This window comes from Metopolophium dirhodum, chromosome 1, assembly GCF_019925205.1.
Source record: "Metopolophium dirhodum isolate CAU chromosome 1, ASM1992520v1, whole genome shotgun sequence".
Taxonomy (NCBI): Eukaryota; Metazoa; Arthropoda; class Insecta; order Hemiptera; family Aphididae; genus Metopolophium; species Metopolophium dirhodum.
The window spans coordinates 132,013,777-132,038,933 of NC_083560.1; the positions used below are offsets into that span (position 1 = coordinate 132,013,777).

A 25,157-nucleotide genomic window follows, 5' to 3' on the forward strand; every position below is an offset into this window, starting at 1 on the left:
AAGTAAGTCAGGTAAATTTAATTATCTAAATATTTTGAATCGTAAAATAAAATTATGAAATAGTGCGCTAAATGCGAATAACATGATTTTCGACTGAATATTATAGGCATAATATACATGTGATGTTAAAACCATTTCGAAGAAAGTTAAATATGTGTTCGGGTACCGTCAATTTTTTTTGCAATTTTTTAATTTTGTATCTATTTTGTTTATTTTTTGAGACCTTATAATTACTACCATATATACTATCATAATTTATGTTTTATATTTTTATATTTATTACGAATTTTACTCTTAATATTCCTCTTAATTATTATGGACGTGTGTCATCCTTGATATAACTCAAGTTAATTAGTCTTTGGGTTTGAACGTTTGGTTCAAAGAAAAATGAAGGGGAAGGAATAATTCCGTCGAACGAGAAGAAATCGCACTTTTTTGAAATCAAAATATATTTAATGATAATAATAATTATAATAATATAATATACAATACGCAACATTTCTGTCATTTCGTGAGTGCCGTGCCGATTTATGTGAGACAAAATAACGGTGAGTTTTCTTTCTATCATAATTCAATGACTAGATGGTACATCGATAGTTACTGGCGGTTCGACAATATGACCTAAGCAACCCTTGTGTCATTGTGGGGTTTGGCGAAGGATGTGGGTAATTTTCATCTCACGACACTGTACATTTATCAACGTTTCCGTCATCATCTTCATCTATGTCGACAGCAGACGTTTCCATTTGACCGCCTGTCAGTATGTTGTTCACCACGGCTCTGGCAAAATACCCGGCAGTGATGGAGTACTTGGATGAAATGAACGCGTCCAGATTGTCACTAAGCGTCATTTGATTGTCCTGCGGCGAAATAATATGAATAAACAGTATCAGTGCCACAGTTAAAAAATGACCGGGGGGGGGGGGGGGGTCCACGGTTATCCATGGATGAAGTTTGCTGAAAACTTTATTTTCAAGAACAATAAAATTCACTGCATTTATCAAATCTTCTTAGTACCCAATTATAAGGTCTATAGTTTTAACACCCTCATAAAGTTAGCAGCACAACTATGACAGAGACATCCAACAAACTTGTTGGACATAACTGGATTACCCTCCAACTTTGTTGTACTTGAGTTCTAAGCGAAATCAGCCTGTTGTTTGATACCTATTTTGACGTTGTGTGTCTAAATGAGTGGGCTGCGTGAATTTGGCCCAACTTTTTGTTTTCTGGTTTCACGGTGAAAGTTAGGACTTTCAAAAAAATAGACTTGCAAATACTAGCAAATAACGTGTAAAATAATGGTATAGATTTAAATAAAATAGCAGCGCCTGTCCAAATAATGTCAAATAAATTGTTTGACTAAAGTGGTTGTTTTTTGTTGATGAAAATAATGTCCAATAAATGTTCAGAGCTGTCCAACAGTCTTAACAAATTAAGCTGGACATTTTTTACAAGGGTGAAATGTTGCTAACATAAAGTTGTGCTGTTGGAGTATAGTTGGCAGCAAAAAAGTTTCATAATTTCTAACGGCAAAGTCCAACAAAGTTGGGGGGTAATCCAACAATGTCCAACAAGTTTGTTGAATGTATTTCATATGTGTCGGTCAGTTGTGCTGCTAACCTTATGAGTACAGTTTTAACAGACATATATAATATATTAGATTATAACCACAAAAGAAACTATAAAGATAAACAGATATTAGGGGTGGAGGTCAAATGCACTCAGTGCGTAAACGGACATTTTGGCACAGACCAATATTTCTATACGTTTAAATAATTTATATAGAATAATATTTTTTTGTGATTGGAATATTACCCAAAACAAAAACACATCAATCAACAAGAAAGGTTGCGCGTTATCTATTCTCACGATAAAGTATACCTAACAAAAAAGAAAATCATGCTGTTCACCTGATAATTCAGTCTTCTTTGTCATTATTGACAAACATGAAAAATTCTCAGATCGTATATTGCATAGGATCTAACACATCGATCGACAAGAAAGGTCGCGCGTTATCTATGTCGTGAAGATAAACATAATATACCTAACAATAAAGATAAAACTTGTGGTTCTCGTGATAGCTCGGTATCATTATTGTATACAGTACACAAACACATTTTCTTTAGCGAAGTGCCCATAAAAATTGTACTAAAGTAAGGCACTACAAAATTAAAATTAAAATATGGAGAAAATTCGAAATGTAATCGATGATGGTTTCATGCGTTTTCGATAAATTTAACGCAGACAAAAAAAGTTTTGGAGATGTTGCCAAAAGAATAATTGTTTGGCCAGAATTCATACAAATAGGTATTGCCAGTTTAACGATTTTGAAAAAATCTGGAAAAAATGGATATCTAAGATTCTGTTTACGCCAAAATTGAAACACGAATTGCTATAAAAGCAATATAAAAAAACGGACATTGCCCACGATGAAACGATGGAAAAAGCATTCTGTGTTACTAATGAGTGCACATTAGGCTTATCACAAGCAGCGAAGTTATATATATATATCATAATATAAAACAATGTTGTTATTAATTATAATATTATTTACTATTTAATTACTAGAATTTGCTCAAAATTAAAAAAAATTAAATACGTATATTATTTTGTAATAATATAATATTACTTGTAATTAATTTAACTAAGCTAATTAGATATTATATATCAATATATCATTATTATTAATATTTATGAATTATTCCATTTTTTTTATTTTATATTTTTAAATTTATTATTATAGTAGGGTGTTTTCCGAATAATGATGCGCAGTTTCCTCAGATGCGTAGAAAACCTGATTTTGGTCGATTCACTTCGCTTACTATCATTGGACAGAGTATAAAATCTTAATATTTGGAAGACAAACGTGGTTAAATATTATGGAGCGTTCTAAGACATGGTTTGTAAATAGTACATATTTTAGTAATGGTCCATTATTTTCGGAAGTATACATTTAATGTGGCAGAATACATGGGTGATATTCACCCAAATAATCAGTATTACCAAATCAATGGTGAAACTTATTGCATATTGTTTACAATGTTTTCGATTTAAATCCAAGATCATTACCACAGTCAATTTCCATTGATTTTTACTGCTAGTTGTGCAATTAAAGAAGCGTTTTCTCACGTTAACATACATGGAGATTATTATTATTTAACATCAAATATTAGGAAAAAATGGAGGACATAGGAATGTTATAAAATTATAACAATGATGCTAATTTTTCTGTAACATTCCTATGTCCTCCATTTTTTCCTAATATTTGAGATTAAATGATAATAACCTCCATGTATGTTAAATTGAGAAAACGGTAAAACTGATAATTGTGGGTCGTTGAACACCACAATCTTTTCCATAGAATTTATATCAAAGGGTGTTAACAAACCAAAACCGTAACCATGCCGAAGCTGCTAATAGACGTTTAAATGTTCAAATGGAAGTTACTAATACAACTATAGGGTCGTTTAAAAATTGCTTTAAAAAAATTCAATCAGGAAGAAACGTTTTTTTATAAACAATTGATTACTGGTGGAAGTCCACTGAAAAAAAAGAAGAAATACATTGATATTGATAAAAATATAATAATATTATTTTTAAGAGGCATTTACAACATTGTTTCGCTAGGTTAACTATTTTGAATGTATTAACTTTTTAATTTTTACTATTTAAACTTTTTAAATATATAGCATTTTGTAATCATTTATTAATAACATTTTTATACCTAACTATGTTTTGATTTATTTTAATGTATACTTAAATGATTTAAATGTATAGAAATATTGGTTGGTAGTTTGGTACCAAAACAGCCGGTGACAAACGGGGCCAGTGCCAATGTAGTTTGAAAATGACAGTAATTATCTAAAAAAAATATATATATCTTCACCTTGCAAAACATTTTGTTAGCCTCGGTGACCAAGCTGTCCAGGTTTAACTCCTTCAGCGTGAGTTCCGGATTCCGGATGAGTATTGTGGAAACTATGCAAAGCAGCTAAAACACATAATATTATAATATAAACATGATTAATACTTTGTGGATTTAAATTGAAGGAATGAGCAGAACTAAGCAAATGAAACACGTACAAGAATTCGGAAGGTTTTGTGAGATCTCTGATGGATTATTGTATTATGTAAGACCTACATCATAGGTGTACTGCTGTTTTTTTACAATCTTGTTTTTTTCATCAAATATTATATGCATACTGCACAATGTAGCGGCCTGTTTACCTCATCTCTAACCACCACTATAGGACGCATAGCAGCGCGACCTGGTCAACTCTCCCCAGCCACAAGGCGGGACGGGGGACCCTGTCGTAAAAGGAAAGCTATAATAATCCGGAAAAATAGGTAAATAAAGTCCGGAACCCATAATAAATTACGGAACGTATTTATCCGGACCGTAACTCGACAGAATCCAAAATATATAAACCGTATTTTAACAAAACGTATAGTTCCGGAAAGTATATGTCCGGACCGTATAATTCCGAAACGTATTTATCCAGACCGTATATCGTCGGAATCAAAAATGTAAAAGCCGTATTCTTCCGGAAAGTATATGGCCGGAATCTAAAATTCGAAAACAGTATATTTACGGAAAGTATAATTCCGGGACGTATTACTCGGACTGTATATCACCAAAATCCAAAAAATATATTACCGTGTATGGCTAATAGCCATTGGCTATGGTACAAAAACTAAAAGCCGTATTTCTCCGGAATGTATTGTATATTGCCTATATTTTATTCCTTGAAAAAGCCGGTGAGTCGCCTTTAATTTTGTAGCTTTATCCTTTTCCCGTTGTCAGGCACCATATTTTGCCACACCCCCCTACTATAATATATAGGGATCCAGAACCACCACAACTTACGAGAGGAGAAAGTAAAAAAAAGGTGGATAAGTGGATGTCGCTCTGCTGTACAGTAGGTTACAAGTGGGTTACTGTAATGGATGGTGTTAAATTTGAATTCAATGATATAATATCATTGTATAAGAAAAACGATTCTGAGCGAAAACGGTCAGTCAGCCTATGATATTACCAAGTATATTTGATGATATTATTGTGAATAAAGTAATTTATATATAACCTATTTACGTGAAGCCTTGTTTTAAATTTTTAATCCTTAGCCATAAAAGTTAGACATTTTATACATTTTTAACTACAAAATAATTAATAAATTATAAATTTGATAAATGTTGTCAAAATTTGAACTTTAAATCCTTATAAAAAAAAATGTGCATATGTATTTTTAATATTTTTCAACTGCTATTAGAACAATATATCAGGAGCCTTATATTAAATATTCACGCTTTTTTAGCCAACAAATAAAATTTTATTGATATTTATAGAAAAAAAAACTAAAAAATTGAAAACTGACAATGTCCGTAAACAGCTCAAATAGAGTCAAAATATTTTCAAAATTGTATGGTGTATAGAAAATGCTAATATAAACATTCAGTGAAACTTTCAAGTATCTACAGTCATTCGTTTTTTAATTACAATAAAATAAGAAAATTGTTACATGAGAAATCGAGTAAATATCAAATGTTGTAAAAATATAAATTTCAGACACTCATAAAAATTTAATCTAAGTTTCTTGTAGACATTTTTTTTTTTGTAATGGTAGACAAACTTATGAGTAATCTTATATTACATTTTCAAATCTTAGATTTAAAAAGAAAAATTTTTATGAATTCTCAACTCAAAATAATTTGCTAATTTTCGTGATTTTTCAGTATTTTGTCAAAATTTGAACTTTAAATGCTTATAAATAAAAACTGTGACTAAGGATTTTTAATTTTTTTCATCTGGCTTTGAAACAATAACCTAGGAGCCTTCTATTAAATTTTCAAGCTTTTTTACTCAATAGATAAAATTTTATTGATATTTATAGAAAAAAAAACTAAAAAAATTGAAAACTGACAATGTCCGTAAACAGCTCAAAAAGAGTCAAAATGTTTTCAAAATGTTATGGTGTATAGAAAATGCTAATATAAACATTCAGTCAAAATGTCATGTCCCTACGGTAATTTGTTTTAGAGTTACAACAAAAACCAAAATCGATTTTCTCGAAAACAGATTTTGCGTAAAAATTCCCGTTTTTCCTTAATTTTTATTTTGTTTTTCACGTCGCTTTTGAAAACTACTGGGAAATTTTTACTTTTGACCCCCTCAAAGTACCAACTAGATTCACTTTCCTATCAGAAAAGTTACTGTTGAAGAAAATCCAAGCACTTTTACTGTCCTAAAAGGTGATGACAGACACAAAAAAAAAATCTCTTAAATAAAAAATAAAAATAAAAAAAAAAAACACACATCATTATAAAATTAATACTAGGGATGGGCCGATACCACTTTTTACCGATATCCGATACTCCGATATATGCTGCCGATAAAAAACCGATACCCGATAATATATGAAAATATAAAAACAACATTTTTGACAAAAAAGCATGAGCCGATACCACCAACCGATATATTATAATAAAACCAATACCCAATAACACAAATATTACCTAGAAAGGTGAAAACATTGATTATTATTTAATACTTATTAATGGTAATAAATTCATAATTATTATTTAATAGTTATCACATGTTTGTTCTTTATTTTTCAGTCTTTAATACTTTAATATTAATATGCTGATCTATAGGGTTTTTTTTTTTTTTGGTATCGGTTGAAGTATCGGTTTTGAAAAAAAAGCGATACCGATAAAACCGATACCACTCATATCGGCCGATATCTAGTATCGGTTCTCGTATCGGCCCATCCCTAATTAATACATTCATCGCTTCGCTTAGAATCTAAAAGAGGATTCATATATGAAAAACAGAAGTTTGTATTGTAACAACATCATAAAAAATATTCTAAAATCTTCAAGTGTATTTAAAAATTCTAAAAATCAGAATTTGAATATAATATTTTAAAACTTAAGTAAAAAAATTTTAATAGCGCTATTTTGATAGCGTTGATCTAGAACCTCAATAATAGTTATATACATGTTTTTAATTTGTCCTCCGTTGATGTCCGTATCATCACTTTCATTTAGTTGTGTTATTTGAGATAATTTTGATTTAAGCGAAGAAATACTAACTGGTAGTATAGCCGAGCCCGTGACGTATGAATCGCCATCTAAATTATCAGTTATTTCCCGGATTGGCTGTATAATACAACTTAGGTTTTTTAACACGATAATGTCTGATTCTTGAAAAACTAAATTTTTATATGTTCGTAGGAAACTTGTGAGTCCAAGTTCTTGTTCAATAATTACATTAACTAATTCCAACATTGACCACCAACGCGTTTTTGAGTAAGATGGACATTTTTTATTTGGCAAGCTAAATTTTTCCTGAACTTTTCCTAACACATTACTGATTATGTGTACCATATTGGATCCTAGGTTTAAAATCGAGTATATTAAGTATGATGATTTATCGGTTTTAAAGAAAACCATCGCTGAATTTTGTGAAACAACATACGAGAGTATCGAAAGTGATAGTTACGTCAACAATATTTCTAATCAACTGGCATCACAACGTATTTTTAGTAAAGGGGATGTGTATTAACTGATCATAGATCATTGTTAACTAACGAACATGCCAGCCAGCTTATTTTTTTAACTTTGAATAAGGACTATATAGCTAAACCGGTGTTTTAAATATTATTTTATTTTAATATAACTTCAAGATTAAGACTGACCCTTAAGGTAAACGGCAGTTCATATTTGTTGTATTAGTTTATTTTATGTTTTTATGAATAAATCGTTTAAACCCGACTATTTATTTGATTACTAAAATTAGTATAATATTATTTATTATTATTAGAACACTATAATACATTGTGTAGTAAAAGTATAATTATTCGATTAATCGATTACTCGATTATTCGAATATTCGATAAATCGTCAATAATTACTATTCGATTATTCGTCATTTTGGTTAAAAATCGTAATACTCTCAGATTATTCGATTAATCGATTATAATCGAAAATTTAACTAATATTCGATTATTGTGGGGAAAAAAATAATCGCGCAGTCCTAATGCTGTGAGCTATGCAACAACCGTATTTGTAAAGAGCATACAAGTACTATTTGCAAATCATGTCAAACAGGATTCGATGGAAAATCCGATTCAGAATAAATAACTGATATACATATTATACATGTACATTATTATTTTTATTTTTCATCTCCAAGTATTATTATTTTTAAAACTATAAATATAATTAACTATCATGACATTGTATGTATTTTACTCAAAGTATGATTTATAATTTTCAATAATTATAATGTATGTATTTTAAATTTTTATTACAGAGATTTCTATCTTAGTTTTTTAATTATTATAAGTTTTGACTAAGCATTGTAACTACTATTTATTAATAATAAATAAACAAAGTGATCCTAATTAATTATTCATAATTCTCATTTACAGTTCGATTTACAACATTAATTAATAAAAACTGAGAAAGTGAGCGCCGCCTGACTGTGTTACAAATATACACGCGCCTACTGACTGGTTAAAAATCACTCTGTATAATATTAACGCGAAGACCGATAAGGGGAATCATTCGTTTAATAATAAACTATGAAATTATTGAAAACTTTAGAAACATTAACTTTATGAAATAAAATACATAATATTTTTACAGCGTTATTTCACAATATTCTTATGAAACAACAACAATAAGCGCAATAATCACGGCAGCTAGAACAGGGGTTCATCACCCTTCACTTATGACACCGCGTGAACTTTCAAAATATTTAACTGAAATTAAATAAGTTTACCATTCAATTAAATTTTACCTATGGGAGCAAATCCAAGTAAAATTTAGGAATTAGGCAAAATTACGAAAATGGCAGTTTTGTATAGTGATGACCCAGTCGTTTTTCTAATAAGAATATCGTTGTTTACAGAAGTAGAATTGACATTATATAGAGATTTGCCAATATCCAATCCAATAAAAATATAAGTAAATGGAGAAATCGACAGAAAACAATAAACATACTACATAGTATAATTACAAAAAACATAATTCCAATAAGTATGAATAACTAGGAACCGTCTTCAGTATACCACTTTTACTGAAACACAATTGCTCCACTGTACAGAGACATAATTATTTACATTTTATCCCGAATTCCAGCCAATCCAACATGAATCGAAAGTACAACCATTCTAAATATCTTTATTTAAAAATCCAGACCTATTATCAAATACATATGAAGCGGGAATAATATTATCTAAAAATATTTTTCATAAATTAAAATACGCAAATTTATGGATGTATACAACAAATGGGGAAACATTAACAATTACCTGTCAGAGAAAGAAGGAACTATATTAAGTGAAAATTAAACAACAAGGATTAATACAATTTAATCGAGAATGTAGAGCATACGTAGAGGACATTATATTAAACCCAAGACGAGATATAAAATCAAAATATTATGTAAATTTTGTACCACTAATAGGGATAGAGAAATTATCAATAACCCTTCCGAGACAAATAAAAATATAGATAAACCAATCACAAAAGGAAAACACGATTCTCATAAGTTAGATAACGTACATGAGATAGCACACTATTTCAGTGGCGTAGCGAATCATGTTTTTCAGACGAAATTAATTCTGGTTTCTGGGGTAGGGTGGTTGGTCATAACCTCATAAAGCCCACATACACGGTCAGTTTTTGAACTTTATTTTGGGTGCTACCCCACCCCTATTTGAGCATATAAGTATCGTATACATCAGTTGGTGTAGGGTGGGGTAGGTCATAAATAATTTGTTCGCTTCCATATGATTGATCGCTACGCCACTGCACTCTTTAGATTAAGTATATAGTATGATCAATGATGGTCCGGTTACGTAGTAAACAATGACAATCATAGTATATGCAATAATAGGATTAATAATAATAAATAAGGTGCAAACAAGAATGGCGCAGGTTAAAAATAATTATTTAAAATAATAACTAATTACAGAAGAGACTAAACGTGTGGTCGTTTTATGGTAGAAAATATAGATTACAACTCATGATTATTGAAGGAGTAGTAAAATGTGTTTTTGTATGTTGAGTCGACAAAACAACTCAGTTGAGATTTTAAAATATGAATATGCAGGAACAACTCTTGTCATACACTATAAAGTTGTGACATGCGTATTTGTAGTTTACCTACTATGGGCAAGAACTACAACAGTCACAATACCAATCGTTCGTTAACTTTGGGAAAAATAAGATGTCGCTCTGCTGTACAGTAGGTTATAAGTGAGTCATGTTTAATGGATTGTATTTAACTTGAATTCAATGATATAATATCATTGTATAAGAAAAACGATTCTGAGCGGAGACGGGTTGTCAGTCTGGATATTTTAGATTCTGAGCGGAGCGAGAAAGCTAGTAGTTTTACAATGGTGTTTATTTTTGAAGTGAAACTCCCGGGCGGCTTTAGCTAGAAGGGAAATGCTTGAGTAGGGTAGTTACCTGCCGCCGCCGACGCTTCTCGCGAAACTCATGAAATACGTTAATTGATATGCTCTGGGCCACTGCTTAGCGCTCGGGCGCTCAGTGCACCCCCTTGCGCTGGATGCGGTTGCGTCATAAGGCGTGGAAGGAGCCGAGCTTGCGATATATGGCTAAATGTCTAAGAAAACACCAAGTTATGGTCTTCGCATTTCCCGTCACACAGTGGTTAATCAGATACCGGGCAGCTATTACAAGATTAAAAATTGCCTAAATGTTGCCCCTTAAATAATGACCGTAGCGAGGCCCCTTAAGCGGGCCCGGCATTGGACTAAGTTACCATCGGAAAGTGTACTATAATAAACCATTCCTGATTTCGTATGAAGAGCACGGCCATCATCCTACAAACAGTGATTTCGGCGGGCCCGTGACCCTCCTTCCCCGTGTATTTAAATAATATTTGACGATAGAAATAAACATGCATATTATGTACTGAAAAATCCAAGAAGTTTCGTCATTATTATGCGGTAATTACGGCATCACGTCCGGCACGGGTACCGTTGCAATATATTATACATACATATACATATAACTATTTATGTTCAACTTCATGAACGTAATATAATATTTACATACTTTTTAAGCACTTACATAAATACATTTGAAACATAATGGCTAACCTAAATACAAAAAAATAAAAAAATAATATGTATACTTTTATGCTAAATTGTATAGCAATTCAAATTCTGATATAGTAAAAATATCAGATAAACAATAAATTATAGATATTATTTTACGTATATATAGAAAATAAACAATGTTATACTATTTTATCGGAATAATTTGCAACACATAGTTCGAACTTGTGAGAATATTATATTATAATATAGATAGAGGATGGGATTATTAATATGATTAAAATTGTTACCTCGACAATGAGTTGTCTGTACTCAGGCTTTTCTAGTTGGTTCAACATGGTTTCGACGTACAACGCGAACTGAAGCTCAGAGTGCGTCATGTTGTTGATGGTGGGCTGCTGCGGCATTACTTGATTCCGGAAACGGATACCTCTAGGAGTACGTCTTAGTATGTCCCACACTTGGTTGTAGAATCGATTGGGCACCCTGCACAAGCAACCCTCAAGTTTTCGCTTTTGCAACATGTTGATCCTGCGATAGACGATTGGCAAGACATTTATGTGGTTGTTATTAATAGAGAAACAAATTCGTAAGGACTTACAATTATCACAGAATATTAATTATACTGGTATTTTCTAGACATGATTTAAATTTTAAAACATTTATGCTCTTTTTGTGATATTTATTAAAGACAATTGAAATTGTCAACTTTTTTTTTTTTTTTTATAAGAAAAAAGTTGGAAAATTTAACACAACGTTTATCATATTAAGTTATATTCAGTTTTTTTTATTTTCTATAAATATCGAAAATAAATAATATTATGCAGAATTGCTTATTTATTTTATTGAAATTTGATAAAAGAAATAATATTTTTAGTTATTTTGTTGTAATTCAAAAAATACGAATCGTTGGGATTCGTAACTATTTTTTCCATTTTTTTTTTTAGATTATTATATTCTATACACAATAAAATGTACAAAATATTTAGACTAATTTTAGAATATTCGTATCGTGAACCTATTGACTCTACCATCCAACGTCGGTAATGACTTAAACAGACGCTACCCATACCTACATTTGTTGTCTCCGTCTTATACATCTAGTTAAAGTTACCCGTCTACGACCTAAAACATTTTCTTTCACTAGTTTCAACAGTGTGCTGTTAGTTTTGATATTATGTTGAATTAAGCCAACTGTTATATATTATTTTTTTTAAATGTACATATCTCACTTGAAAATGAAAATATTGAATAAAAGCCGACCCTTAAGCACATACATATAATGTTTTTACTTAAAATTGTTATAAATAGGTTAATTTATTGTAATATTAATTACATTTTTAAATTTATAAAATTTTTATACTGGGGAAGTAGATTAAAAAAAGGGTATTCAAGTTAAACTATAAGTAGTCTGTAAATGTACAAAAAAAGTTGCATCTACATTCTCTATATACTATAGTTTTGCATCACAGTTCACGCTTTATAATAATGAATAGAAAAAATGAATTAGAAAAATAATTTAAAACAGTTAAAACTACTTAGTTTTTTCCAGGTGACCGTACAAAGTGTCCTACAACCTTTGACCGAGGGTTTATTCAACTAAAACTACCGATTGGGCGAGGAGTTACTCTACCAAAAATACCGTTTGGAGCTTTGTGCAAATAAGGTTTAAGAACGTTGGATGAGGTGATTCTCTGTCTTTGTCTAACACACGTGGAACATAAGAATAACGACCTAAGCAACTGACAAAAATTAAGGTACTTCTAGTTGTTCAATTCAAAATGTGTAAAGATCTTTGAATTGGTATACAAGTTTACTTTGCATCAATCGAAGCATATTTTTAATATTTTTAATATTTTTTTAATATATTTATTATTAAAAATTGACAAATTTATAAAATTTATATATTTAGGTGCTACTCGCGCGGAACCCCGAACTATCATCGTCGAGCGACAAGCCTAGGATTTGTCCGCCGTCGCCGTACCGGCGAGGGACCGATATTGGTCGTGACCAAAGATCGCCTCAGTCGCGGAGCCACACAGTCGCCGTAGCCACATAGCCGCCGAGCCATTCAGTCGCCGTAGTCAGGTCTAAGAGTTTTGTTAGCCCCACGTGTCAGTGGGTTGTTTAAATGTAATTATTGTTCGCCAGCTGTGGTACTTTAGTTTTAAGTTTAATATTAGTATTTTGGGCGCCCGCTATCGGAATTATTTCTTATTATAAATATACGTGTTTCCGACCTTAACCTGTAACGATATTATATCTATATTGAGTAACCTGTCCCGCTCCAGCTTTCAACACTCTACGCGAGTTGCTGCCGACAACCGCACAACTCGTAGGATCGGTAGCGGCGCATACAAGTATAAGCATGCAGTAAACTCTGCGTGGTGGGTTCTATATACTATTTCGACGAGTTTATATTTTTGTTGACATTAAATATTTTCAGTTTGCTGCAGTCCGCATATTGCATACTGTGTTTATTTAACTATTAAATTTTTATGATACACGTTTTTTTTTTAAATGTATATTTACAAAATGCCAAATTGTTCGTCAAGTTTTAGTATTTTATATTAATTCTAGTCTTCTAGACACCGTCCTTATTAGTACATTTCCACTAAAATATTTTAAGCATTTATATACACTTAGGTACCTAACCGTTTTAAATCTGAACAACAATAAAACCGTACATTGTTACGGAACATTTATCACACCTACACAATTAAAACGGTCCTTCTCAGGACCAACAAATAACATGGACAAATAACGACCAATCACAGGCCGTTATTAAAGAAACACTAAAAACAACAACCGAAATACAACTTACAGTGACGGGGGTGACATCAATGAATAGGGGTGGAAAATACCTATCCAGAGGTATTACCAAATTCACCGAAAGAAGAAAACACCGCGACCAACATAAGACAGAAGATACGAGACAATCTGAAGGAGAGAAAAGGAGGAAAAGGACGATGAAGACAAAAAGTAACGAGGTCAAGGGTGGCATCATCGGATAGGGGATAAAAATACCCACCCATAGACACCACCCACGACCTAATCGGAACAAGGAGAGAGAAGTTATCACCGGAAACGTAGACACAACCAGACGCCGGGTAAACCGAATACACAAACCGTTTACTAGTTGGTACGGTAATGTGTTTATATACCGGCGTTCCGCCGCCGACGAAACCACATGGAAAACCTATCAACTGACCTCTCTTCAGACCACACTCCAGTTGTACTTGAACTCCACTCAACCATGGCATCCTCGTGTCCCCCGGCACCCAAACAAGCCACCGACTGGGCCGCGTTCCAGCTTTTCATTGACTCCGTCACCCACTCACCGTCCAGCGGATCATCCACTAGCTCCATTGATTCAGCGATCAAAACTCTAACGTCAACCATGTCACATGGCATAGCCATCCACACCTCTCCATCAGCACTCCAAGAAGGTTCCAGAGCTCTACCCAAGCAGCTGCAGTTCGAAATTAATCTCAAACGTCGCCTACGATCTCGCTGGCAAAGATCCAGAGATCCGGACGCCAAAACCTCCTACAATCGCCAAACCACTAAAGTTAAACAACTCATGGCAGAACATCGAAATAATCAATGGAGCAATCTCCTCGGCTCTCTGAATGAAGGTCCCAATGCCTGGTCCCGCTTTTTCAAACTCAATCGGGCACTGCTTCGTAAACCTCCACCATCTCGCCCTCTCAAGGACACAGCAGGCAACCTCACCTTCGATCCGGAGCACAAGGCCGCTCTTCTTGCAGACTCTCTGGAAGTACAATTTCGTTCCCCTCCGGGAAACGACCAAATTGACTCATCAGTCCACAACAAACTTATTCACATGCTCTCACTTCCTCCCACTACTACTTCATACTTCACTCCCTCAGAAGTTTGGAACGTAATCAAGACGCTCCCTAGTCGGCGCGCTCCGGGGCCAGACGGCATCAGCAACAGCGCCCTTAAACACTGTGGTCGCAAAACCATCACTCACATATGTCGAATTCTCAACTGGTGCAAACGTGCTGGTTACTTCCCTCTACAGTGGAAGCATGCCATCGTCATCACCATTCCTAAGCCAGGCAAGGATGTCACCAACCCAGTCAATCATCGCCCGATATCACTGCTCAACACAATGTCCAAGGTTCTGGAGAAACTACTGCTCACCAGACTTAAGATCTTCACCACCTCCAAAATCCGTCCAGACCAACACGGCTTTAGAAGCTCTCACAGTACCATCACCCAATTACGCAGCGTAGTCGACAATATATCCTTCAACCTCAACAAAAGAAGGAAAACTGCTGCAATCCTGTTCGATGTGGAAAAAGCATTCGACAAGGTCTGGCATGACGGCCTTATTAGCAAATTCATCGACCTCGAAGTGCCCAGTGACCTCATCACCATCATTACTTCCTTTCCGACCGACAGACATTTCCAAATAAAAATTGAAGGCAAAATTCTTGCAGGAGTGCCTCAAGGTTCCTGCCTCGCCCCACACTTATTCTGTCTGTACATAAATGATCTACCATCTCACCCCAGCTGCAAAACCGCACTCTTCGCAGACGACACACTGTTCTACACAACCAGCACTTCCAACGACGTCGCCACCAAAAAGCTACAACTGCAGATCGACGCAGCTGTAAGGTGGTTCCACGACTGGAAAATCTCAATAAATCCTCTCAAAACCACTGCAGTAATGTTCTCTCACAGATCCACCTCAAACTCCATCAAGCCCATAATCAAAAACACCAACATCAAGTGGTCAACCTCCATGAAGTACCTCGGTGTTCATATTGACCATAAACTAAAATTTTTCAAACACATCAACTCCACTATTAACAAATCCAAAGCAGTCAAACATTCATTATATTCCATGCTATCCAGCTCAACTTTAAGTATCAACACTAAATGCTTCATATACAACACTTACATCCGATCCATCGCCACGTACGCATCACCTATATGGGCCTCCAACATCTCTAACAATAGCTGGACCAAGCTTGAAAGGCTCCAATCCACCTCACTCCGCCAAATTACCGGACAACCATGGTACGTGAACAACAGAGCGATCCGCCATTCCACCGGCTTTGTACTTCTCAAGGATCACATTCAGTCACTAACTAACTCCGTCAAAATTAAAATTCAGCAATCCCCTCACAACCACATCTCCGAAATCAGCAACAGAACTACAATCACAGCAAATTATGTAAATCGACCCATAAACTTTTAATCTACCAGCACCAGTCAAACTCAAAACTTCTGCAAGCTCCCGAGCTCAATTCATCTTACTCCTTCCACTACTTCACTCACACTACCAGAGGCTTAAAGCCTGAAATAGTGCACAACATACAAAGCTAAGCTAAAAGCCGATGAAACCAACTTCTTCCACTTCCACGTCAACTATCAAGACTTCAATCAAACTATACAACAGACTGAATTGAATTTTGAGAAGGAAGACTTACGAAGACACCAGCCGCCAGAGACGATTTTATAAGTGATCCTGTTCAGCCAATCAGAGGTCCAGAATCGCCACCACAGCAAAAAATCAACGCGCCGCCGCTACGGTTACAAGCACCATCCACGACGTGCAGCTGACAGCGCCCACCGGCCTACGACGAATCTACACGGCCCGCCGCCGCGATCTCACGTGACGTTAAATTGCCTATACGCCACATCGCACGGTGTTTTCTCCCGGGACACACCTCTCAGGGCTAATCGATTATTAAATAATATTATTTAGCGAACGTCCTCGAAGTGTGATCGCGGTCGACAGTGCACGGCAATACACGTACTATCTAGGCGCGACGTCAAACGGTCCTTCGATCTGCGGACGGGTCCAAACTCAACGTTCGACCGACGACGGACGAAACTAACGGACGGACTAACCTACCCGACCCGAAGCCAGACCTCGGAGTAAAGTAATCGCCGACAACCAAGGATCCGGGAAGCCCATACGCTACCTGCCCGAACCGCCACTAGCCAGTGAAGCTCCAAGGGGCCCGGAAGGACTGCCAGCCAACCGACCAGACGGACCCAGTGGAACGATTCCAACGCCCGCAGGCGAACCTACGGAGACGACGACCTGACAACCATAACTCGTTGTCACCAAAATTGCACTTTTCAGTGCTCCCAAAGTATTAAGGCAATTATTCAAGTTGACCTCCCCGGATTCGACTCGTCACCGAAGTATCGCTTAGTTAAGCTTGTACCGGCGACAGTCAATTCCCAGACCAATAACTGTACGCAATATATAATCTGCCCAATACATTGTAATTAGAGTCCGGCCTCGGCCCGACTAACTCCAAGCACCACCGACTGTTCCGACTCACTTTTTCCAAGTCTGGTCTGAACAAGCCGACGCTTTACTCACCCCTTATCTTGTATGTATATATGTATATTTTATACCAAAATAAAGGAACGTGATTACTTACAAACTACGTACGTTCTAATTACTTCACGATTCGGAACGTCGCCCCCTCCCCTACGCTCTGTTTCAACATAATAAAAACTGTTAGTATATATTATAATGAGTACTTACTGTTCTATTTGCCCCCATTCCTTGACTGTAAATATTTTTTGTAACAATTTCCTTATGGCATATGGACTCAAGTTTTCGACCATCAATTGTTTTTTCTTGCCAGAATTTAATTGCAACGTCATAGCTTCCATCACCCATCTACAAATAGGAAGCGTATTAGTAATAAACATAATAATATGGACGTACAGATTGACGCATCCTGCATTAGTAGCATTAACAATATACAGGTAAGCAGCCTATATATATATATATCTATCTTATCTCCAACCACCATTACGGGGCGCAAGCAGCGCGACCAGGTCGACTCTCCCACCGAGCCAGTCACGGCAAGGTGGGACGGAGAACTGTGTCGCGTAAGACGTACAACGGTCGGCGGAAAAGGACCATCCGACCGATACCATATTGTCCGAGGTTAAACTCATCGCCCGAGCGACACATGTAGGTATTCATATTTGGTCGTAATATAATACATATAATTTGTGACATCCATAATGCGTTTGTGTTGTGTTTTTTCATCACCTCAATCCAAACCAGACACTTTGACCGGACCACGATCAACCTTGATTCAATCATTGGGTCCGCGTCAAGATAACTTGGCACGGCGGAGGCGGCGAAATAACGCAAAACCAGGGATTTTCTGTATTTGGATATAATTACATATAACGAAAAGTGCCGTAAATTAGTATACATATATCTATATTACTCTATTCCATAAATTCCCTATTACTTTAATCTATTAGGTAATATTGTCATTGTTAGTCGTTTTTGTTTTAATGTACAGATAAAGTGATGAATTCTATTATTTTATGAAATAAATAGGAAGTTCATGAATTACCTATGAAATTATATTTGAAAATTATACTTTAACTAGTTAATTCATAGAATATCTAGTTCTTCTATAAAATTTTAGTTTTATATACGTTAAAATATAAAATAAGAACGTTAAACTTAAAATTATATTATAATATTTTATTTATTGTAAATTGAATTTATTTATTTGTACACGTAAGGCTATTGTGACATTTAGAGTTATGCTTCTTTTTTTCTGCAAAGTCACCGCATTGTATCACATTTTTTGGTACAAGTAGACTTAAAAAAACCCTGACCAGTTCCCAGTGTTATGGCAAAACATCGCCATATAAAAAGGATTTTCTCAAAGCCAACACATTGATCAACCAAACACCATATGTCAACATAATCAGATATTTCAATGAGGCAACAGTAATATAATATGTATGATTCTACATCAAAAAATTTCAATAGTATGACGATGGAAAACAACATCATTTAAACCAGACGGTCTATAAGAACCAGGCGCGGATACCTTGTCATAATATAAAACAACGGACAATCAACGGCATGATAATTGAGGCTAATAGGTATTTTTACCAGTGAGTTGGCTGATAAATGATAGTTCATTCAGTCTTCAACAACGCACCAGCCTAAGGAATGAAGGACCGAACAGTATAATTGAATCCAGCGATTCCAGAGAAGACGAATCGACGACCGACCACCACACGGTGAAGCCAACTCAACGGAACAAATCGACGACCGACTGATGCACGACGATACAGAAACTGGGTGATGCGTTAAAAGAGCAAAATCATTTGGTCACGAGAAATTTAATTGTGGTACATAAATAGCGTAAGCCGTAAGCTATTTGACCGCGATAACAATATTCAGTACCTACTTCAGTTTTATAGTGTTGGTTAATTAGTTCACTTGGGCCGTTTGGGATTTTCACGAGTGTGATAAATATATTATTAAATTAATTTAATTGAATTGTATATTAATACAAAGTAATTATATTTAATTAATATTATACGCTAGAAAACGCGCTCATCACACAAGTCGCGTCGCTTGCAACCACACAAGCTGCCAGCTTTCAACACGCAGCCACGGAACGTCCCTCACGCGAGTGACGAGCGTGTTCATACTCACAAGCACGGCCAGGCAATCTCATGTCCAGGTGGTGTTACTACCACGACCAGTACGGCGTAGACACACGGAAGTGCCGCGATCCGTGCACCCACAGAGACAATCAGAAAAATTGATGAGGCGACAGTGTACATCAACACCCCACCACACACGACACGCACCGAATTTTCGTCAACGACACTCGCACCGGACGCTGATTCCTCATCGAATACGGCGCGGAACTGTTGGTGATTCCGCGACAATACGACACGACGATTAACACAAATAGCGAAATAAGACTCATCACCGCCAACGGCACTCAAATAAAAACCTACGGGCCAAAATCAACTGCAACTCGACCTGGGCCTCAAACGTCCATCCACGTGGACTTTCAAAATGGCCAACGTTTCCCGACCGACTATGGGAGCTGATTTCCTGCATTATTACGGGTTGCTCATCGATATACATACGCCACAACCACCTCTTCGAACTTGCAGACAAATTTTCAGTAAAGGCAACTCCCGCCCACGACGTGTCACATATGGCAATTTGCTCCGTCGTATGGCCAACCAAATGGACTGCACTATTACTCGCTTATCTCAAAGTCACTCGCGAGTCACCCGTGTACACAACGTGGTACACGAATTACACAGTCGGCCCACCTTTGTTCGCGCGATCACGATGTCTATTGCCCGACCGCCTTCATATCGCAAGAAAGGAATTCGAATTTATGAGACAGGCGTGCATATACCGACCGTAATCGAGTTCGTGAGCCAGTCCATAAACATTTGTTGTATTCAGTTTCAACAGTAATTTACGAAAATGGTTTTCTTCAAATAAATATATCGTAGATATTATTGTAAAAACCTCGATTTTGGTGCTTTGTCGATTTTGAATGACTTAACTATAAGCAATACATGAACATAATACTCGTAACGACTCAATACCAACGAGGATTTGATACATATATTGCTAATTTCGTCAGACCCATACGTTTCATCCATTCGTAATAAGTCAAAAAAATAGATGCAAATGTGATATTATTAGTTTACGTTATTTTTCCCGATAAATCCGAAGATACATACTGCCGAATGTTTGTGGCATAAATTCAATTAAATCTAATCTTAATCCAAAAATTTTCAAGTTGGATTTTGAAAAGACTGCTATGAATGCAATAGTACATGATTACCATGAAAAACATTGTTTTTCGGATCGTTGAATCGTTCTATTTATAATTCGGTAATTGTTAATCACGCTGACTGACGACGTGACGGACATCGGTCGTCGTTTCATATCGTGATCGTTGTCATTCGGTATAATTCATTTTATTCTGTGAAACTATACATGAACGTCATGAACTACTGACACCGACGACAATTCATCTTTAAAAATGGTATTGGAGTAATTAAAGAAACTGTATCATTTTTTCTGCATCAGCTAAAAGAACAGTTGTTTTAAGAAAATATGTTGGGCATCAATTGATTGGCTTATGCGAAACGAGATGGGTCAAGAGACATGAAGGAGTAATGAGTTTTATGCTAGATATGCATAACATTATTGATGGATTGTTAGAAATTACATCATGGAAAGACTTTAATACTTCTGGAAAAGCTAAATCCCTAGCAACAGTATTAAATAACACTGCAATTATTGTTTCACTTTGTATTCTCTCTCATATGCTTAGCTACACTTTTTAACTAAATAAATGTTTTCAAAAAAAGTCTATCGATTTACATGAAGCAGCCAATATAATGAAATATACACTAAATATTCTGTCAGAACGCCGAGAAAATGTTTCTACTCGGTTTACTGAACTTTATAAATCGTCTGAGAGTATAGCTAAAACTCAAAAAGTTGATTTGAAAATTCCAAGGAATTGTGATTTGTCAAGACAAACGAATCGTGCAAATTATCCAAAATTTATTATTATAAATTAGCCATATTTATTCCATTATTAGATAATGTCATTAATGATTTAAAAGCACTTTTTCAGAATAAACACTAGAGTGCTTCAATCTTTCATATATACTTCCTACCAAGTTTATAAATGAAAATACAACTTCATATTCATTAAATGAATTACGTTCAGAGTTTAGATTATGGAAACAAATATGGAACCGTGAAAAACTTGAAAACATTTCGGTAAATTCCATGTGTGTTACAGAAATACTTACAAAATGTGACGAAGAAATATTTCCGTTAATCAATCGCCTTTTGACTATTTTGATAACTCTTCCTATAAGCAATGCAAGTACTGAGATAACGTTTTCAACACTACGAAGACTTAATACATGACTGAGATCAACAATGTCAGAGACCAGATTAAATGGACTTGCTCTTTTAAATATCAACCGTGATATTGACGTAGACATGAATAAAGTAGGAGCATAAGCCCTAACATATTTAAAATAGGTTAAAATAGTGGGGGACTCCGTTTCCCCTACCAACTCATCCCTCAAATAACATTTATGACTAAATTTTAATATTATTTTATTATTATACACTGTGTTTGGCATGTGTATAACAAATAATAAAAATAAGTTGGAACGACGTTGACCCGAGTACCAACTACCAGATGCAAACACAACCATTGTACTTAAAAGAACGAAGATAATATACAATCTGATTCTATTTTTAGCAAAAAGCCCCTATATACAATGGGTAGTCACAGCGATTGTCGTCCGGTCATCACGGTAAAGCACGGTTGAGCATAATACGATTGAGCATAAAACATTTTATGCGACGTTGCCACATTCACGTTTCCGAAATTTTGTAGTTTATTATTTTCAGTTTTTAATTAATAAGTATTATTACACCAATTATTATGATATCAAACTTAAACGAACCACGAGCCGTGAGCTGAGCCCAGCTTTATCGATTGATAAATTAATTTCGGATTAATAAATATTAGTTTTATCTTTAATATACTACAACGTTTAAAACATTTAGCCTTGGTGGAAAATATAAGATAGTAAAGATACAATTCTAAAATTATTATAGAAATATTAAATAATATCATTGTTCGATAAACAGATTTATGAAATGTGACTGTTATTAACTATGAAATCATGTTATTTTTTTAATTTTAATAATAAGTAATTAATAATAATACCTATTAATCAATATGATATCAGTAGGGGGGGGGCTTGAAAAATAACCTAAAATAATATTTTTATTTTTTACAGTCTAATAATTTTAGACGTTCAGGTGAGGTATTTGAAAACTTCAACTTCTCAACTTTTCTAGTAGAAAAAATGCTATGATCATAAACTTCAATGGATGTATTTAGAAGCAAATTGGATTTAGTTGGGACTTTAGGTCAGAATTTAAAATTCTCAGTATTTTTTAAAAAAAAAAATCAATAAAAATGTGATAAATGTGTATTGTGTAACCTACGGTAGACCTGGTCGACCGATCGTATTTGATAAATTTTAGTTTTTTTCTTAAAAAATTATTTTTTCTGTCAAAAAAAGTTTGCTTAAAAATGTAATACAAGTTTTTATTATTGCTATCTAAAAATATTAACGATACATAGTCGTTGCTCATTAGTAGGGCAGAGGACTTGTAGCTCTAAAAAGTCACCAAATATGCACTTAAATATAAAAATATGCATTTTAAAGTGAATATTTTTGAACAAAAAATAAGAATTTTTCTGTTGGTACTTATTATTTTGATGAATAAATTTTATTTTCAACTTTATTTAACAACTTACAATTAATTATTTGAATTATTTGGACTCATTTGAATTATTATTTTAAATGGATACTTCTTCAAAACTTTCAACTTCTTCGACTACTAAAAAACAATTAACAAAATAATTTAGTTTCAAATATTTAAGATTAACACAAATTTTTACCTTGGAAGTTGCATTGGACAATAAGGTGTTTTTTCAAATTGTTAAAATTAAAACTTTTCTTATTGTCGGATAACAGGACTTTAAACATCGAAAAAGAACTTCCACGTCAACAGAATTTATAGGAGCATATTTAAAGTATGCTAAATCACTAAGGCTCAAGTTTTCAGGTATTCTCACCATTGACAGACGACAGGCGTCCTAGTGGCCCGTATCGATAACATTTTGTGAGTTGAACAATATTATCTTATCTGACTATAAATTAATAACCCGACAAATTGCGGCATTCGATCAGCAAATCTCGAGAAATATCGTCGATAATATGAACGTTATTTTGGTTGTGTGAATAAATAAATAAAAACGTTGACGAAAAAATATTGGTTAAACTATAAATTATTTAAAATATGCATCTATAAGTATAAAATGGAAGAAATTTGCCCTAAAACCGAAAAAACGGAAAATATGCATTTATATGCATAATACAATTTCAAAACTAGCTTGTGGAAGCATGAAACGCATTTGTTTCGCACTCTGCTATTTTTTATACCTAAGCATTTAAAGTTCAAATTTTGACAAACACTCAATTGATTTGTAGTTTAAAATTTATAAAGTATTAAATTTGTATAGCTAAGTCTTCAAGGTCTTGCTTATACTATAGGTAAATGACGACGCGCGACGGTTGAAATATTATAAATATTTTTTTTAAAGTAATAATAATAATGTAGTAGGGGGGGGGAATATTATTCGAAGATAGGACCTAATCATAAATGTATATAAATGCAATGTTGCCCATTACAAAATTTAGTACTAGAACCTGATCACCCCTTCCTCTATCACCTTCGGGGATTTTGATATGCACTCTAGTACCAATGTTCGCAACCATAAATTTAGTATTTGATAAATCTTTCATTATTTTTGCCAGTTTAATTGACATACCATAGTGTTGAAAGTGAAGCTTGACGAACTAATGACTTAAGTATTTATATAATAAGTAATAATACGACAATGTGATTATGTATAATAACATAATAAGTAACGTACCACTTGGACAATTATCTGTGACTCCAGACACCGTATGACAGCGTCCGTGTAAGTGAGTATTACATACATAAAACACCGTATATATATGCACAATTGAGGTCATCCCGTATCCGTATATAATATAGAAAGCGATACTAAAAGTGTTCCACAGATATATCGTAACTGCATAAGTATCTATTAGAAAACGACAATGTACACGCACGTGTGTTTACATGGTTTGAATACTAATATTTATTGTATATTTCAACACATAGCAATATTTAAATGAACTGTATCTTTTTCTGTGTCAACTATTATACGCTCTTCGTAAATAATGTAATCTTACAAAAAATTAATTTAATTTTAACTAAGTCAGTTACATTAATACAACTTTAAAGACATGTAAGACAAAACATATTATCCAATTGGTATTCCGTTTGTCGACATACAGCTTCTTCTTCTGATTCCATTTTACCCAAGATCTGTTTAGGTAGAAGACTTGAAGATAGTCCAGTTTTTGGTGCACTACCATACAGCTTCATATGGACTACGTTTAATTCCGGAATGTAAGGCTTTGTTTTTCATAAATTGAACGAGCCGAAAGCCTTCACTCCATTTGTCAGTATTATTGCTTTGCATCCACGTAGTCAGCATATCCTGGTTTGCTCTCTCCATGCTACCCTGAGATTGGCTATGTTTTATATCGATTGAATACTTATTTTAA

At 34.3% G+C, this 25,157-nt stretch overlaps 1 protein-coding gene across 2 annotated transcripts in view; it reads right to left on the reverse strand.

Moving 5' to 3' along the window:
- Positions 1-431: 431 nt before the first annotated feature.
- The window catches only part of LOC132934302 (probable phosphorylase b kinase regulatory subunit beta), a 70,474-nt gene continuing 45,748 nt past the window's right edge, over positions 432-25,157 (reverse strand). For both annotated transcript variants that reach the window (XM_061000587.1, XM_061000588.1), the window contains 4 exons: positions 17,644-17,781; positions 11,393-11,633; positions 3,890-3,994; positions 432-860 (listed from right to left, as the gene is read on the reverse strand). In XM_061000587.1, coding sequence (XP_060856570.1) covers positions 678-860; positions 3,890-3,994; positions 11,393-11,633; positions 17,644-17,781 — 667 coding nt within the window. In that variant the 3' untranslated portion in view covers positions 432-677. The remainder of the gene's footprint in view (positions 861-3,889; positions 3,995-11,392; positions 11,634-17,643; positions 17,782-25,157) is intronic.